At 41.9% G+C, this 17,300-nt stretch overlaps 1 protein-coding gene across 4 annotated transcripts in view; it reads right to left on the minus strand.

Annotated features, from left to right (window-relative positions):
- Window positions 1-9,165: 9,165 nt before the first annotated feature.
- Window positions 9,166-17,300, minus strand: part of PRKCB (protein kinase C beta) — a 362,468-nt gene continuing 354,333 nt past the window's right edge. For 3 of the 4 annotated variants that reach the window (XM_012519041.3, XM_071211243.1, XM_071211242.1), the window contains one exon: window positions 9,166-15,881. In XM_012519041.3, coding sequence (XP_012374495.2) covers window positions 15,723-15,881 — 159 coding nt within the window. In that variant the 3' untranslated portion in view covers window positions 9,166-15,722. The remainder of the gene's footprint in view (window positions 15,882-17,300) is intronic. The other variant, XM_012519039.3, reaches the window with a different exon arrangement.

A 17,300-nucleotide genomic window follows, 5' to 3' on the forward strand; every position in this document is an offset into this window, starting at 1 on the left:
GGGCCTATTAATCTTGTAAATTAGGTTTTAAGCATGTAGCCTGCCTGATGTATCAGTGGACCTATTTGCCCAGTCCAGAGATACAAAAAATTAGAACTGGTGGCCAATATTTTCAAGTCAGGACATTTTATATAAATTTCTAGAATTTTAGCTTCTCTTGAAAGATGGGGAAAATATGGTATTTTGGGGCCTGAATTCTTGTAGGCTGTGACTTAGTGGGGAAGGTACTTTCTAGTCATCACCACAAGTTCACCACTCTTGTTTTTCCATTCCTGAAATGCTTCATGCATTTGTCTTATTTGTCTGTCTCCTGTAATAATGAAAACAGTAGCTAACATTTAAACAAAACATACTGTGCACCAGATACTGTCTCATTCAATCTTCACAACAATCCTAAGGGAGTTGTCATATTATTGTCCCATTTTAAGGATGGGAAGTCTTCACAACTTTCCAAGATTATGTGGCTGGTAAGATGCAGAGCTGGGAGTTGAACCCTGGTTCAAAGCCTGGGCTGTCACCAATTACACTATATTCTAGAGTAAAATTTAAATTTCTGACCTTGGTAAATGCTTTAGTCTGCTATGCTGCTGCAATGCAATTTACCAGAAACTGGTTGATTTTTACAATGGGGATTTATTAGGTACAAGCTTACATTTTCAAGACCGAGAAAAATATCCAAAATAATGTCTCATCAGGTGAGGCTTTCTCTCCAAAGATGGACTGCTGGCGATCCTGGACTCGTCTCACATGGAAGGCATGCAGCAGTGTTGGCTGGTCTCTCCCTTCTCTTACAGGTTTCATTGCCTTCAGTTTCTGGTTTTCTCTTTTTCTTCTGTGACTTTTTTGTTCTCTCTTTATTCATCCCATTTATAATGGCTCAAGTAAGAGGATTAAGACCCACTCTAGGCCCCACCCTACTGAACTAATCTAATAGAAAGTCCCCACCTATAATAGGTTCACACCCACAGGAACGGATGACCTCTAAAGCCATGACTCACCATGTCCAGGAGATTCCAGTGAGTCCCCACTTCCACCCTGAGAGCCAGTGATTCTTTCTTAATATGAAATACTAGGAATGTTTTTTTTAAGGAGGTACCAGGGATTGAACCTGGGACCTCATACATGGGAGGCAGGTACTCAACCACTGAGCTACATCTACTCCCCCTGTGATTCTTTCTTGATTGAGATATGTCTCCATTTTCTACATAGCCCTTCTAGCAAGATTTAGTCAAGTTTTCCTTCCAGAAGTCTGTATTATAGAAACAAAAAATCTTATTTTCTTTTTCCAGCTATAAAATTATATGATAATATTTGAAGATGTTGTTTCAAAATACAACTCATCCCCCACTGCAAGCCCTGGAGAAGCACTGATCTGTGAGTGGTACTCATGGATTTTTAAGAAGACTGTCTTTCCCAAAACGGTTTGGAGATGATGTCTGACAACTGCTATCAAATGCTTAACATTTGAAAATAAATTCACAAAACACAGAAAATGAACAGATGGTCTGTGAGTTTTGTCCATTCTCTGTAGCTTTCCACCACTCTCTGCAGCATCAGACAAAAAGGAGTTTGCGCCAACCCCAGGTAGGCGGATTGCAAGGGGGAGGTAAGCTGTCCCCAGGCCTGAAGCAGGCCTGAAAGCCATGGCTGGTTTCAGGAGCCCCGCAGTAGGGCTGCACTCATAGAGAGGGGTAACTTCTCCTGAGGTCAGCTGGCAGAGACAGTGCCAACAGGGAAGGGACTTAGAGACACCAGCGTCCTCTGGTTGTCAGAGTAACCCCTTCAGTTTCTTCTCACCTCGTTTCCTTGGAAGATTGGGAATGAGGGTTCATCTTTGGCTGTACAAGCCACCCCACATTAGGAGGGTAGTTTTAGAATTCCAGCTTAGCCAACCTACCAGCAGCTGGGTCAGGCTGTAGTCTATGATCTCGTTCACCAGGTACAGCAGCACCTAGAGCTGCTGTAATGTAGCAAATTACCCCAAACTGGATGGCTGAAAACAATGGAAATTTATTCCTCCACAGTTCTGAAGGTCAAAAGCCCCTAATTGAGGTGCTGGCAGGAGTTCACTCCCACAGAAGGCTCTGGGCAGATTCTGCTCTTTGCCTCTTCTAGCTTCTGGTGGCTGAATATATGACCTTACATGGCATTCCTTGGCTTGTGGTTACATCTTTCTCTGCTCCATCTTCACATAGCCTTCTCCTCTGTGTGTCTGTGCTATCTCCCTTTGCCTCTCTTTTATAGAGATATTTGTGATGGTATGTTAGGGCTCACCCTGATAATCCTGAGTAATTGCTTCCTCTCAAGATCCTCAATTTTAAAGATACCTGCAAAAATGTTTCCACAAATAAGGTATCATTTACAAGTTCCAAGGATTAGGACTTGCAGTCTGTGGATGGCCAATCAGGTTGCCTTATCACTACTGAAACCCCTAAAATTATCCTGCTTTTACTCCCTCCCAGCCCAGGATGCTTCTCCTCAGGAAAGTCACACAGACTCAGATGGCCAGTCAGCCGAGGTTGGGATGGTTGAAAGAGTGCTTGACTGGGGGTCAGGGAACTAGTTTGCCTGAATTAGTCTCAGTCAATTACCCGCCTCTGTGACTTTTCTCTCATCTCTGCAAGGATGGCAGTAGTCAAGATCAACTCCACCCTACACTTCCCCCCTGCACTATTGCAGTGGCCTCCTGATTGGTCTTCCTGTTCTCCCCCTATTCCTACAACATAAATCAGACCATAGCTATTATTTTAAAGGTCTCTGCAGGAGAGAGAATAAAGGCTTTCCAAAATTGTCCATGTCCCAATGCCTGGAATCTATGAATATATTACCTTACATGGCAAAAGAGACTTTGGATAAGTGATTAATTTAAGGATCTTGGTATGTAGGGATTATCCTGGATTTTCCAGTGTGTCCAATGTCATCATAAGGGAGGCAAGAGAGTCAGAGACAGAAAAGGAGATATGACAATGTAAGCAGAGGTTGAAGTGATGCGTTTTGAAAATGGAAGGTAGTCATGGGCTAAGGAATGCAGGTGACCCCCAGAAGGTAGAAAAGGAAAAAAAATGGATTCTCCCCAAGAACTTCCAGAAGGAACTAGCCCTGTTGACACTGACTATAGATTAGTAGACTGAGTATGGAATTCTGATGTTCAAAACTGTAATATAATAAATTTGTGTTATTTTAAGCCATGCAGTTTGTGATAATTTGTTATAGCAGCAATAGGAAACTAATACAGTCTCCAGCAGATTCTCATTGAACTTAGAAAGAAGTAAGGCTTCTCACCAAGGTCTAAACATGCCTTCCTCTCTAACTTATTTCCTACTACTTTGCCCAGTTCATACCGTTTTTCAGCCACATGAACCTACTTTCTGTTTCTTGGCATGCTAGGCCTCCTGCCTCTGCCTTGAATGCTTGGCTGTGGCTCCTTATCATTGACCTCAAACTGTTACCTCCTAAAGGAGGCTTTCCTTGATCATTTGAGTTTAATAGCCAACAGCCCAATCATCCCAATGCCTGTCAGTCTCTAGCCATCATCCTGCTTTGTTTTCTTCATAGCATATATTGCTATCTGCAAAGATGTTATTCAGTATATTTTGTATATACACCTCCCAACATCAGGTGCATGAGAATATGATCTTGTTTTGTTCCTCACCTGGAATAGTCCATTGGCCCTAAGAGATATTTCTTGAATGAGCAAATGAAATATACCTTCCATGTCTAATGATTTCTCAACAATGAGCAAGTTATCCTGAGGCCAGGATTGAGACATAAGAAGATAGAAGATGAAATCTAGTTGCATTTTCTGTTTCCTCCTCTCCTCAATCAGAGTTTCTTCTCCCTTGACATGTTTTCAAATATTCCCTTTTTGCTCACCCACATACACTCTAAGACCTTCTCTGGGCTCTGTCCAGCTACAACTAGTAGTATTTCCTAAGCATGATGAAGGAGTCAAACACCCTCAGGGGTGCCTCAACTTAAGTTCCTTCTGTTCCTTTTGGCTTTCTGTTGCTGAACTAGGGAAGAGGTATGACTCTGATGCTGCTTGTGTTTAAGGGGTTCAAGGAAACTCCTCTGTTTTGAGACTAAGAGTCCTTAAGTCTTAAAGGAATACCAATTTCTAATCTGTTCATGAAGGACCAAAATATTTTTATCTGGGAAGTCTTTTTCATCTGGATTATTAGTGTCAGTCTACCTGCCCACAACAGTTCAGAAACTGTCAGTCAGGGATGGTCATAGTCTCTCTTCTCACAGCCCCTTCCCCTCTAAGGAGGAGGGTTGATCTCACTGGTCAAGACTGAAGACATTCATTGGTCATAGTACTAAGATCTTGGTCTCTCTCTCTTGCTTTTGTTCTTGCTCCATCTTCCCTCAACTGGTATTTTGTCTCTTGGAGGATACCCTTTACACCTATGTATTAGGTAGCTTTTGTTTTTTCTCTCCCCATCCCCCCCCCCCCCACACACACACAGTTGTCTGCTCTCTGTGTCTATTTGCTGTGTGTTCTTCTGGACTGCTTTTATCCTTATCAGTGGCACTGGGAATCTGTGTTTCTTTTTGTTGCGTCATCTTGTTGTGTCAGCTCTCCGTGTACACAATATCACTCTTGGGCAGGCTGCATTTTCTTTCGCACTGGGCGGCTCTCCTTATGGGGGGCACTCCTTGCACATGGGGCTCCCCTATGTGGGGGACACCCGAGTGCCACGGCACTCTTTGCGCACCTCAGCACTGCACATGGGTCAGCTCCACATGGATCAAGGAGGCCCTGGGTTTGAATCATGGACCTCCCATGTGGTAGAGAGACGCCCTATCCATTGGGCCAAGTCCACTTCCCAGGTAGCTTTGAATATGGGTCCCAACGAACTACCCTCTTCATATATAAGCCTTTGTATAATCCTTTCCCCTTGAGTGTAGATGAACCTAGTGACTTGCTTATAACAAATAAGATATAAATGATGGGATGTCACTTCCATAATTAGGTTACAAAAGACCCAATTGATTGTCTTGCTGATATTCTGTCTCTATTGCATACTTTGATGAAGCAAGCTACCATGTTGGAGAAGTTCACATGGCAAGGAACTGAGTACAGCCTCCAGCCAGGGGCCAGCAATGAACTGAGGCCCTTAGTCCAATAGGTCACAGGAACTGAATCCTGCCAACAACCATGTGAATTGTTTGAAACTTCCCTATTTGAACCTTCAGATAAGACCACAGCCTTGGCTAACACTTTGACGGAAGAACACCCAACTAAACTGTGCCTTGATTCCTGACTCACAGAAATTATGAAATAATAAATGTGTGCTATTTTAAGCAGCTAACCTTTGGAGTAATTTGTTAGTAGATATTGACAACTCAGTCAACCCACATGATTTCTATGAGTTCTCCATGCTGTCCAGCCCACATTTAGGGATAGGATCCCACATTGGGATATGGAAACAAAACTTCAAAGAGTAATAGATGTTTCATTTGTTAGGTATTGTCCTCTATGCATTTATTTCTGTCTTGGACCTTGTGACTAATTGAAAACAGAATTGGATATTCTTAAGTCTCTTGTCCAAATACAATTTTAATCTCACCCTGACATCTGGCCTATTGGGTAGGCCATATGCCAGGGAGACAAGAATTTATGGGACAAAATCCACAGTGTTTGGGAGGATGGTGGTTTGTTCATTGGGCAAGGCATCTAGAGTTCAAACCTTTGATATTTTGGGAAATTGGGATTCACTTTTGGAGCCAGCACTGCTTGTCTAGGAAGTGATGAGTAGCAGAATTCAATGTGGATCAATACAGTCTGACATCAAAATAAGCAAATATCCAGGACCTGAGGTTTGGGGCCTTAGGACTTTTAGAGACAGATATTGGTAGGTGGTACTTGGTTGGATGCCCCATAGTTGGTTCCCATTTGTAATAACATCTGAGGTTTTGTGAAGCGTGTCCTCAGTATGTCTGAAGAGACTATATCATCAGCTCTCAGTTTGACTCTGATTCTCCAATTGTCAAGCCTGAACTCTAGCATTGTTCTTTATATGTTGCAACAAAAAGACAAGTAAAAAGACCAATCTCTGGTGACCTATGGTACCTGACCATAGGGTAATCCAGGATGTTCCAGGTAATATCTTTTCCCTTCTGTCTTCTTTGATGCTCCCTAAATTCATGAATGGTTCCATTGACAGACTATGTCGTAGGTACAAAATTGGTCAAAATTTCCTCCCATCCTATCTATTCCCCTTTGTAATGTGATTTTTGTTAGCATCTCCCATGTAGAGTTGGAGAATGTTTCTCTACCCCTTAACTTTGGGCTCGGCCGTGTGACTTTCTTTGGCCCATGGGAAAACAGCAAATGTGACATAAGCAGAAGCTTGAAATGTGCTTTTACATTGGAGTTTGCTACTCACTGGAATCCTTGAAGCTACCATATGAAGACATTTATACTTGCCTTCTGAAGCATGAGAACATATAGAGCAAAGCCAAGCCATCTCAGCCGAACTTCCCGCAGACCAGTCTACTAAATGCTATACCTATGAATAAGGCCATCCAAGACCATTCAGTCTCTAAATGCCTTTCCAATTGATCAAAGATACCCAGGCAAACCAGCAAAGATAAGCTGAGATGGACAGACCAGAAGAACTATTAGCTGATCCACAGAATTATGAGTTAAAACTATTAGGTTTTCAGGTGATTTGTTATTATTAGATACCTGATGTAGACTTGTATCATGCATATGTCTCTATCAATTCATATTGGTGGATTTTGAGACCCTGATGGCCAAAGCCTTAACTCATCAGAAAGTTAAAATCAGACCTTTGTCTTCGGTGGTCAGTTTGGGAATGAAACAATGGGAATGGGATTCCTAAAAACCGTTTCCTGGTCTTTTGTTGGGTGGTTCTTCATTTCACTCAGCCCTGTTGGAATTCCAGAGAACTCTGTGGATCAAGTGTAATGCCAGGTGAGCCACTCCTTTAATTGCTTATCAATGTTGGCTTGTCCCTCATACCTAAAGTACATAACATGCCCTAATGAATCTTTGGGGCAGCACAAAATTCCCATCCACAGAAAATCAACTTTTATGGTTTTCCTCCTGGATATCCACCTCTAATGTTTCAAGAAAAGCTTACAATTTTTATTCAGAGAGCTGTCACTCACCTATTCTCAGTTCATGTGGTTTGGGTGGCACACTACTCCTAGCTCCAGAGGTACAGCTCATGACATATGCGGTGGGCAGCCTTTAAGTTGGCTTCCAAAGATCCCCACCTCTTGGTATTCTCACTCTCGTGTAATCCCCTCCCTTAAATATGGGCTGGATTTATTAACTTGCTTCTAAAGAACAGAAAACAGCAACATGATGGGATGTCACTTCTGAGATTAGGTTACAAAGACTGTGGCTTCCAATTTGGGTATTCTCTCTTGAATCATTCACCCTGGGGAAAGCCAGCTGCCATACTGTGAGATAGCCTATGGAGAGACCTGTGTTGTGAGGAACCAAGGCTGCAAACAATCATGTGAGTGTGCTTGAAAGTGAAATGCTCCTCCCCCCAGTTGTGTCTTCATAAGTGACTGTAACCTCAAACCAGCTAAGCTATATCCTGACCCACAGTTGCTGAGAGATAAATTTTGTTATTTTTAAATTTGGGGGTAATTTGTTACACAGCAATAGATAACTAATACAACTTAGGTCTGGCCAATCAAAGCATGTCATCCACCACTCCTCTGCACCTCAGCCACAGAGACTGGTTCAGGAATACACACGTAACCATGTGGAGACATTTAGAGTAAACTGCAAGAGTTTTATAGGAGCTCGCAGAAAACATTCTTGGTTTCTGTATCTCCAACACCCCTAACTATGCCTGACTTAAAGTCAGTGCTCAATATTTATGAAATGAAAAATGGGTTTATATCCAGTAGAGGAAGAAAGTATGAGGAGCTGGCATAGAATAGGGAAGAATCAGCAGAAGCAATAGTAACCCCTTCTATAATATCATCTTAAATGGAATATAGCATTGAACATCTATAAAAACCCATATATTTTTGTTTTCTAAAAGTGATTTATAGAACACACAATTACTTCAAGTTTAAGTGGGCTTTAATCAATTTTAATTTACAGTTTCTAAAATTCTGGAAAGAAGAGTGCACTGTAACCAACAGATCTACCATATCTGCCTAATGATCTATTTATTGGGCTCTTCTAAGAGTGCTGGAGATAAGTAAGTTCTATGGAAAATCGTAATGTACTTGAGTGTGACATGTTTGCTCTTTTCTTCTACCCACTGGCCTAAGCAGCTGCAAAGGCATGTGCTACAGACTAGATTACTACATCTTTTGAAAAGAAAATAGAAGCAGGACTTGATTGAGAGAAAAGGGCATCAGGCTGACACCCAGTGATTCAGTAATGTGGTATGCTGACCTGAGAGAATGAGGCTCCTTATCATGACAACAGTTTTAGAAGAGGAGTTCTTTATTTTCCTTTCCTCTCCTAGATGTCTCAGAGAAATATGGCTGGTTGGAAATCCACAAACACCTTTTTTTTTTAAAAAAAAAAAAAAGCATTCTGAATTAGGAGAAAATAGTGAAAGGCAAGTAATTTTACAAACAGTTAACATTCTCATACACCATAAAAAGTGCTTTTTGTGTACTGACCCAAGCCAGCATATGCTGACTTGTGTCATAGCTGGAATGAAATTTTTGTTATGTACTTTATGCTTGAGGACTTAATAAACATGAGTCATGCTGACTAGCAATGCAGATACCCTGATAGTGAACACAAGAAAATATTGGGGTGATCAAGCTGTATGAATTACAATTGGCAGAGGTCTCTACCTCAAATGGCTATGTGACCAGGGAAGTTGATGAAGGGTGCATGTACCACAGTAAGGATGGTGGAGATTGGTGAAATGAGAGCATACACTCCTTTTTAAGGAAATAGCCATCTCTCATTATTTCCGTACAGGAATTTGGGCCCAGTGCTGCAAAACTTCTGATTATTTGAGTGAATCTGAAATTCCAGGTATTTATATAAAATACCATTTAAAAATGTTGACAATGAAGTGAATTTAAAAAATCCTGTGTGAATGAAATGAAGCTCATCTACCTGCCACATACATTGGCCTATGGATCTCCAGTTTGTAATCTCTACCCCAAAGTCCATTTGAAAGCAAACACATAAAGGAGAGATTTTGCATATATTAATTCAGTTTAATCATATCAAGTCTTAAACAAAAAATTTCCTCCAAGAGACAATATTTCACAGTAACTGCAAAGCTTACTCACAACTTTTAAAAATACCAGTCATGCTTAGCATTCAAAGAAAATATTGTAGAGTAACTGTAAAAACTTTTACCAGGAACATCAGCTTCTGACTTTAAAAATTACAAATACTGAAGCATTTGGGTATCAGACACAGTAGTTTTGACATTGTCTGTTCATTTGATGAGTTTCTGGAAGTTTGGAAAAGTTGTACCTCTATAAGTGGATAAAGCGCTTACTCTAAACTAAACAGTTTCAAATGTAGAAAACAAACTAGCAAGCTACACATACAAAGAAAAGCCCTCTAGGACAAGCTCTCCACATGTTGAATGCCAGCATACGCACCATGAATCCTGGAAGACTAGAATTGATACATATACTTGGCCTGAAGTCTTACACTCCAGGCTCAACAATGGAGTTAGCATTCATCTACACATTAATTACAAATTCTGGGTTAGTATAGGAGAAGCCAGCAAATTCATTTTGGTCCAAGTTCATGATGAAGAGTTTATCAGTGGGAGTGAGCTCCACAGGCTGTCTGGTGAACTCTTTGTCGAAGTTGGAGGTATCTCGCTTGTCTCTCTGCCAAATGGAAAGCAAATACATTAACACAGCATAAGAAGGAAATGTGACCAAGACGTGCCAGTTATTGGGAAGCTGATGACATCTCATGGGCAGTCAGAGCCTGCGCTGACAGTTATTTTAGCAGCTTCTTGTGCATACTGTCCCCTGGCTATCATTTCACACGGTATGGTGGCTTCGGGATTGAGAACTTGGTGGCAATTTGCTAAGAAAGGAAATAAGTCATTGAAGTTCATTAAGGATTGCCATAAAATTGTGCGTATGTATGGTTTGTGTGCATGTGTATTTTCTTTGGCTTTCAGGTGAACTGATTTGTAAAAGACTTCTTACCATGCCTGAATCTCATATAATTAGTCTTCGGGTAGAGTGTCCTGGAGCAAATCATCCCATGGCAACCCTTGTGGCTAGGAGAATTCTTTTTTGAAAAGGAGGACTACTGCCTAGCCACTCAGCATTAAAGATGGAGTGGCCACTGGGGAGATGAGATCATTGCTTAATGAAAGGAGCTGACAGTTTCCTACCCCATGTTCATTGGTGCAATCTGAGTTCTGAAGGGGATACTAAGAAATCCACCAATAGACTAGAATTTGGGCTTCATCAGCCAAAGGTTCTCTCCAAGGATGTTTACAGCATGAATGGAACCAACAAACTATAAGAAACAAAACTCAGAGCTTAAAGCCAGATCCACAAGGGCAGCCTTTTAAAAAAAAAACTAACCCAATTCTCCTAACTAATCTAACATTTCTTTTGGGGAACATTAACCCCAGTTCAGTAATTTCAGTTTGTTGCAAATTTTATTAGAATCTTCAGAAGGCGGGCTAATAAGAAGATCTTCTCACATCTGTATGATGCTCTCATCTCTGCAGGGTCCTTGTCAGCCCATCATCTCTTTCCATCCTCACCACACCCACCTGTGAAGCAGGTGTTTTCACTTCCCATTGTCTGACATATGAGGAAATAGAGGCACAGGAAGGGGAAGGGACTTGCTCAAGACTGCATTGTGGGTTAGAGATTTTTACCTGACAATATCACGCTAACTATGCCCTGTCTCAGCCGTTCTGATTGGAGGCACAGCCTGATGGCGACTTCATAAGAGGGCAACCAATGATAATGCACGCTCATAGAAATGCCTGTTTCAACGGTACCAGGCAGTTTGCCTGGCAGAAGGATTGTGCCAGATTATAAAGAAGGCGAATCAGTGAGGACTGATTGACTTGCTAGAATTTGGCCAACTGCCATCCCTGCTGTAGGTTTAGCCTTAATGGGTACTGACAGATAAGGATTTCTCATTGCTAGGCTCATTCTCCTGCACAAAAGCCTTTCACAAGAATTGCTTCTTTTTGTCTGCTCCCCTGAGATAGGTAATATGCCCCATGGAGTTCTCTCTTACAGTGTATCTGTGTGTGGAAGGGTAGGATGAGGGGTGTGCAACTGACTTTAGGTACACACTTAGGAAGATGCTCTTGGAGCTGTTTTCCACCTCAGTCATTTAAATCTTTTCACGATGGTAGGCCATTTCCTACCCCATTCTGCCCATTCTGCTTTGCCTTGTCCTGCCTGCTGTCATCCTGTTCTGTGCTGTGGGAGGTTCTACCCCCCAGGGACTGAATGTGTTACTTCCTGTGTTCAGATAAAAGCTCGAATGCCACCTCTTCATTTAATGTTGTCTGTGCATTCCTCTCCCCACCCCCAATAGGCATACTTTAGCATCTCTTTAATTGTCTTCATTACACTATTGCTATCTAAGAGTGTCTCGTTTATTTTTTCTCTCCCTGAGGACAGGGTCTTTGTCAGTCTTCTCACTATTGTATTTCCAGGGCCAAGAATAGTGTTTGACACATAGTAGGCTGTTCATAATTATTTGCAGAAAGAATGAATCAATGAAAGAGGACTTAACTAAGGAGAAGACCCTTTGCTTTTTCCAACTTATAGTCACCCTTGAGCCAGGGATGCCTCTCTCTAGCCAAACCATGGAACTTGTTCTCGTTGATTCTAAGGGTCACAAACTCAGGTCACTGCCCATTTTGAGACCCATTATGAATTCAACTGTGTTAGGTTTCCTCGGGATCTGAGATATCAAGGGCTGTGAATGTGCCACAGGTATATCTGTGGCTAGAAGGCAGGCAGCTACCTCCTTTCGTGTTTACCTTGGAATTACAAACCCTTTCTGACTTTCCTTGCCAGTGGGCATCCAGCCGAGGTTCCCTTCCCTTCCACCCCAATTTTGGAAGTCATTCCCCATCACTATGCTGGTGATGACTCATGCTTCAGACAGCCACGTGACCCAAACAGGACTTGCCTTTATGGACTTTGCCCTGTCAGCAGGTCCCCATAGAAAATACTCCTGAATTTTCCCCTAGACGTTGAGAGAGAATTGTCCTATATCTTATGACAATTCCTTTCTGGATTGACAGCATCTGAAGTCGGAGGAGAATAACATCATTCACTCAAGGAGAACTATTAGTCCTACTGGACTCCTATTACAATTCCTTTGATCTCCAAAGGAGGTCATTGTGACATTGACCCCATCCTTTTCTTAGAAAAGGAGCAGATCAGTAAGATGTCTAAGAAATTAAAAGAAGGATTCTTGGATCCTGGTAATTAGCCATGGCTAACCTGACTGTGCTTAGGTTTCTTCTGATTTTCTTATTTAGTTTCTTTTTTATTCTCACCTAATCTATTTTGGGAAAGCTCAACCTGTCTCAGAAGGCTAGAGGAATCAGGCTTGTGCCAAACTGGGGGCAATGTGTTGGAAGGGAAGTGGTGTCTCCCTGAGGGCCAGAAAGGGTAATATCTGCAGGAATCCAAGTGAAAAGCCCAGAGAAGGGATTCTCAGGGCTCAGAATCAACTGTAGGAACCAATTTCTTCTCTCCACACAAAGAGAAAATCTGGGTATCAGGCTTTGCTCAGACCTTGGTGATTCTTTGGTCTGTTGGAGCATGGAGGTTTGTGCCTTTGATCTTCTAGAAGGAAATCCATCCCAGCCACTGTCGTCTTTCATTCTCCACCCATTCTACCTTCTCCTTCAGACTCTAACTGTGGACTATGGAGAGAAAGAGGAGACCCAAAGACTTGGGACGGCTTTTGCTCTTTGTAAGAACCTTCCTTGACTAACCCACAGGTTAGTTAGATCATGTTATGTGCTTTTAATTACTTATTTAATGACTGCTCTCTTATCATGAGGCCAAGATTGCATCTTTATTTTTCCCCATTGTGTCCCTGGCTCAATAATGCTGATTGAATGATGAATGTATGAATGGATGGATAAAATGAATGCAAAAGTGAATTTAAAATCTTTCTTCCTGGATAAATTTGCAAAGTATCCCCAGGAGATTACATATGGTAAAAGCTCTGTTTCTTGATCTCCTCTGCACTAGAGATATCGACAGAAAAGGGAAATGCAGGAATTATGAATAATGATCTCTTTCTTCCATAGAAGCTTCCGTGACCAATCCTCAGTGTTTTAGGGGGACAGAGATTTTGGCCCGAGTATCTATTTCTGCAAGTATTAAACTTTTGAAAAGTAATGGGAACAATTTGGAAAATGTAGAGTGTATTTTATATTTATATATTATAGCATTCTATCTATCTATCTATCTATCTATCTATCTATCTATCTATCTATCCATCCACCCATCTCTCCTACATTGCTCTTTAAATTTGTCTTGGATAATTTTTCAATGGCTTAATGTTTCTCCATAGTTTTTATCTTCCTGAGAGTGTATCAAAGGCCTGGGAACCCACAGCCAGAGGAAGGATGTCAAATAACTTGCCTGTTGTTAGGGCAGGGCTCAGAGATAAATGTGGGTCCAGATTCCTGGTACACAGAAGACTAGAAAGAGTCCTGTGCTGAGGATCAGGAAGTCTGGGTTTGCCTTTCAGCAACCTGGATGACCCTGGGCAAGTCATTTCCGCTCTCTAGTTGCTGGTTTTCCCAACAATAAAGTGAGGAGAATCTTGCCCTGGTTTCCTTCCCTAACTTCCTCACCTTCTCAGCTAGGACTTCAAGTTTGCTTTACCTTAGTTCCAGGTAGTAAGAGCAGGGATGATGCCCAAAACCCAAAGCAAGGAGAAGAAAGAATACAGAAAGGAATGAACTACAGGGGACTTTGCCAAATGGTGGTTTTCTTAGAGATGAGAAGTCTTACTTCCAGGACATTCATTAAGTGTTTAAAGTTTCTCTGACGGTCTCTCAGAAGCCCTGGAGTGTCTGAAAATCACTTGAATTGTGATAAGAAACCTCTTTAGGGCTGCCTAAGAATAGGAGGGGGCAGTGGGCACAGATGAGGACATCAGACAGAAATGAAAGTTTTTCTACTCAGGAGACTACCTTGAGTTTCTGGAGGCTCACAAAGCTGCTTGCTAGAGAGAATATTTACTCTCTGCTGGGAGGATTGGTAATTTTGAAAAGAAAACCAAGACCCCCACAGTGCTTTTAGCTGGCCCCTAAACTCAACTCTAGTGAGAACGTGGACTTTGGGCTCTGACAATGTTTGACGACCAGGTAAGGTCACTCTAGTCATCATGGACCACTAAGAGTCTCTGAAGGGTCTACAGTCCCTGCCTCTCTGGTTGGCTGAACATTAGGCCTGGAAGTAAGCTCTGGATTTAGTTCTTTTCTGTTCTAAAGCTTCAGGGAGTCCCACTCTGTAGTATGGCTCCACATTTTTCAAAGAGAGCAGATTTTCTTCAAATAGCATTTCTTCTTCTTTTCTTTCTTTTATTATTATTATATCTTGATTCTAGGAAAAAAATGGCACATAACATATGCAGATACAAATGGACATTTCCACAAACATCTTGCAAAACAACATCAAAGTTAAGAATACAACTGTCTTGGTTTTAAGAAATGGTGTTTCTCTGAGCACTTAATTTGTTTTCCAAAGCCAGCAACAAACGTAGACAAATCCCATCCCCACAGGCATGGGTCTACTAGGTTCCAGAGCCATCTTCTTGGTTAAATCAAAGCAGGTCACTGTAGTTAATAACATGTGGACACAATTTTATAGCATGTGTAACAAAGTGAGTAACCTTTTTTTTTTTTGCATTTGAACAACAACAGAAATAAAACCCCAAAGCAAATAAAGTTTGAAATGTAATGTAAACCCTGGCCTATTGAGGCTTTGCTAGAGTGACCATGCATTTTCAAGAAGTTGTGTCAAATGCCCTTTTCAAGTAGTTTGGGGAGGAGGGTGATCAGGAACATACAGTATCAGAAACCACAGCATTGAGGTAGCACCCAAGCTAGTTGCCCTATGACCCCTTGAAGTGCCTTTAGATTGAAACTGTCTAAAAGCACAGTCTTGGAATTTTATAAGGATGTAAATAATCTTCTTAACTTCAAGTTTAAAAAATAACAAATAGCATTTTCTTTTTAGCATGCTCTTTTCAAAGCTCATGGTGCCTCCACATTAGGAAGAAAGGAGAAATTCCCTCTGGGCCGAAGCAACCATATACTTGGATACAAGCAAAGCTCCACATGTTTAGAAGTAGACAAAAACTGCTAGAATATGACCATCCACCCATTTTGTAGGAAGAATCTAGATTGGATGCTTGGGGTAGGAGAACGTGTAAAAATGGTGGTACAGAAAAAGAGGGAAAGAAAGCAGGCATTTTTCTCTCCCCACTGGATCTAGTTAGCTGACATGCTGGGAAAAATAAATTGTAAAAGGGTTTTGATAATGTGTTAATTATGCAGCTGCATTTTCTACATACCATCTGCATAATCCCATCTCAGAGAGATGCTCCAAACTACCTGAGGACATTTGAGTCTGAAACATGGTCACTCTAGCCTCATCAGAAAATAAAACATGGATGCAACTTTGCAATGAAAAAAAAATGTCACCACAATAGCCGTTGAGCTTGAATGACAGAAATGAAGGACGGTGATCTACACATCAACTTAGCTCTTGACTTCAGGTTTTAAAAATTCAGAGTTAACAAAGGAAAATCCTTCGAATTCTGATTGGTCAATATTCCTGATGACTTCCTGGTCAGGAGGTGTTAGGACTGGTGGATGGCGGGTGAAAAATCGGTCGAAGTTTTCAGCATTTCGCCCACACTATGAGAGGGGAAGAAAAGAACTTGTGGTGGGTGGGGAAAAAAAAACAAAAGCCAAAACAAAACAGAACCAAACAAAATTGGGTGTGGTTTTCTTTAATGCCTTCCCTTTTACTACCTCAGAGAGGTTATTTCAATGATCAGAAATGAGAGCAACATAAAATGTAAAATCCCCATGACCTTTAGTACATGACCTTGGGTTCTCGACCTTCAGTTGCTGTAGTTCACACACTGCCCCTGGTGTCCTACTGGGCAGGTGGGAGCTGAATGGCAAAGGCATGAGATGGTGGGGTACAGGCATGTGGCATGTCTCTCCCTCCCCACTCCCACCTCAAAGAGTCATCCAAGTTCATCTGCTGAGAGAGAGGGGTTAGGGCACCTGAGATGTTGCATGTGGTGCAAGATGCAAATCAATGACCCATTTGTACATCACCTGGGAGATCCCAATACTTAGCAGCAGATTCTTCAAAGTGTTGTCCTCTGGCTCTCTGGTGTTTTCCAGCTCAGCAGAATACAGGAGTTTACAAACTCCAGTCAATGGAGAAAGATCCCAATTGATCCCAAGCATCACAGGCAGGTGTGATGCCTGCAAGGCCTGGGCAACCATGAGGCCCTGGTTAGGTTCCTGAAGTCATTGACCCCTAACTGCAAGGTGCCAGGAGGTAAACTCAGCCCAGCCTTTCTCCAAGATGGAAGGAAGGGTGAGATAAAACACATATTGGCACTTGGTGAGGCAATCAGGCTCTAGAGAGAGAAAACCATCCTGCTAGTTCTTCTATATGAAGACTGGTCTGATGGTCTGAGTTAGGGTTATATCAAAGCGGTGTGTGTGTGTGTGTGCGCGCACACATGCACATACATGAGTACACACACATACATATACATGCTAGTTCCAACTTAAAGAGAGGAGACAAGTCAGTAAATCTAGGGTTCATTTGCTCTTTACTCCTCCCCAGCAAAATCCATTCACACAAGAGCTCTCTGTTTCAAACAGCGACTACAGGAGGTAGGATAAACTAATAATATAGTAGTAGTAAAAATAATACTAATAGCTAATACTTATTATGAATTTGCTGTCTGCGAGGTGCTTTGGAAAGCTCCTTACCTGCTTTATCTTATTCAGCCCTCCCAATGACCCTATGAGGTGGATATTATTATCATCTCCATTTTGCAAATGTGGAAACTGGGGCCAGGGAGATTATGTGACTTGTTTAAGGTCATGCAGTTCATCAACAGCAGAGCTGCAAATGTGAACTAAGTCTGCCTAATGTCAGAGCCCAAGCTCCTGGATCCATTTTGCAGGTAGCGTATGGCTGACCGGATAATGGGGTGGTGACGGTGTGGGAAGATGGCAGTGGGGGTGACGGGCGGTGTCAAGGTTGGGACGACTAGATCTCTGGTTTGAAAGACAGAGAATGTG

The sequence above is a fragment of the Dasypus novemcinctus genome, chromosome 23 (genome assembly GCF_030445035.2).
Source record: "Dasypus novemcinctus isolate mDasNov1 chromosome 23, mDasNov1.1.hap2, whole genome shotgun sequence".
In the NCBI taxonomy this organism is placed as follows: Eukaryota; Metazoa; Chordata; class Mammalia; order Cingulata; family Dasypodidae; genus Dasypus; species Dasypus novemcinctus.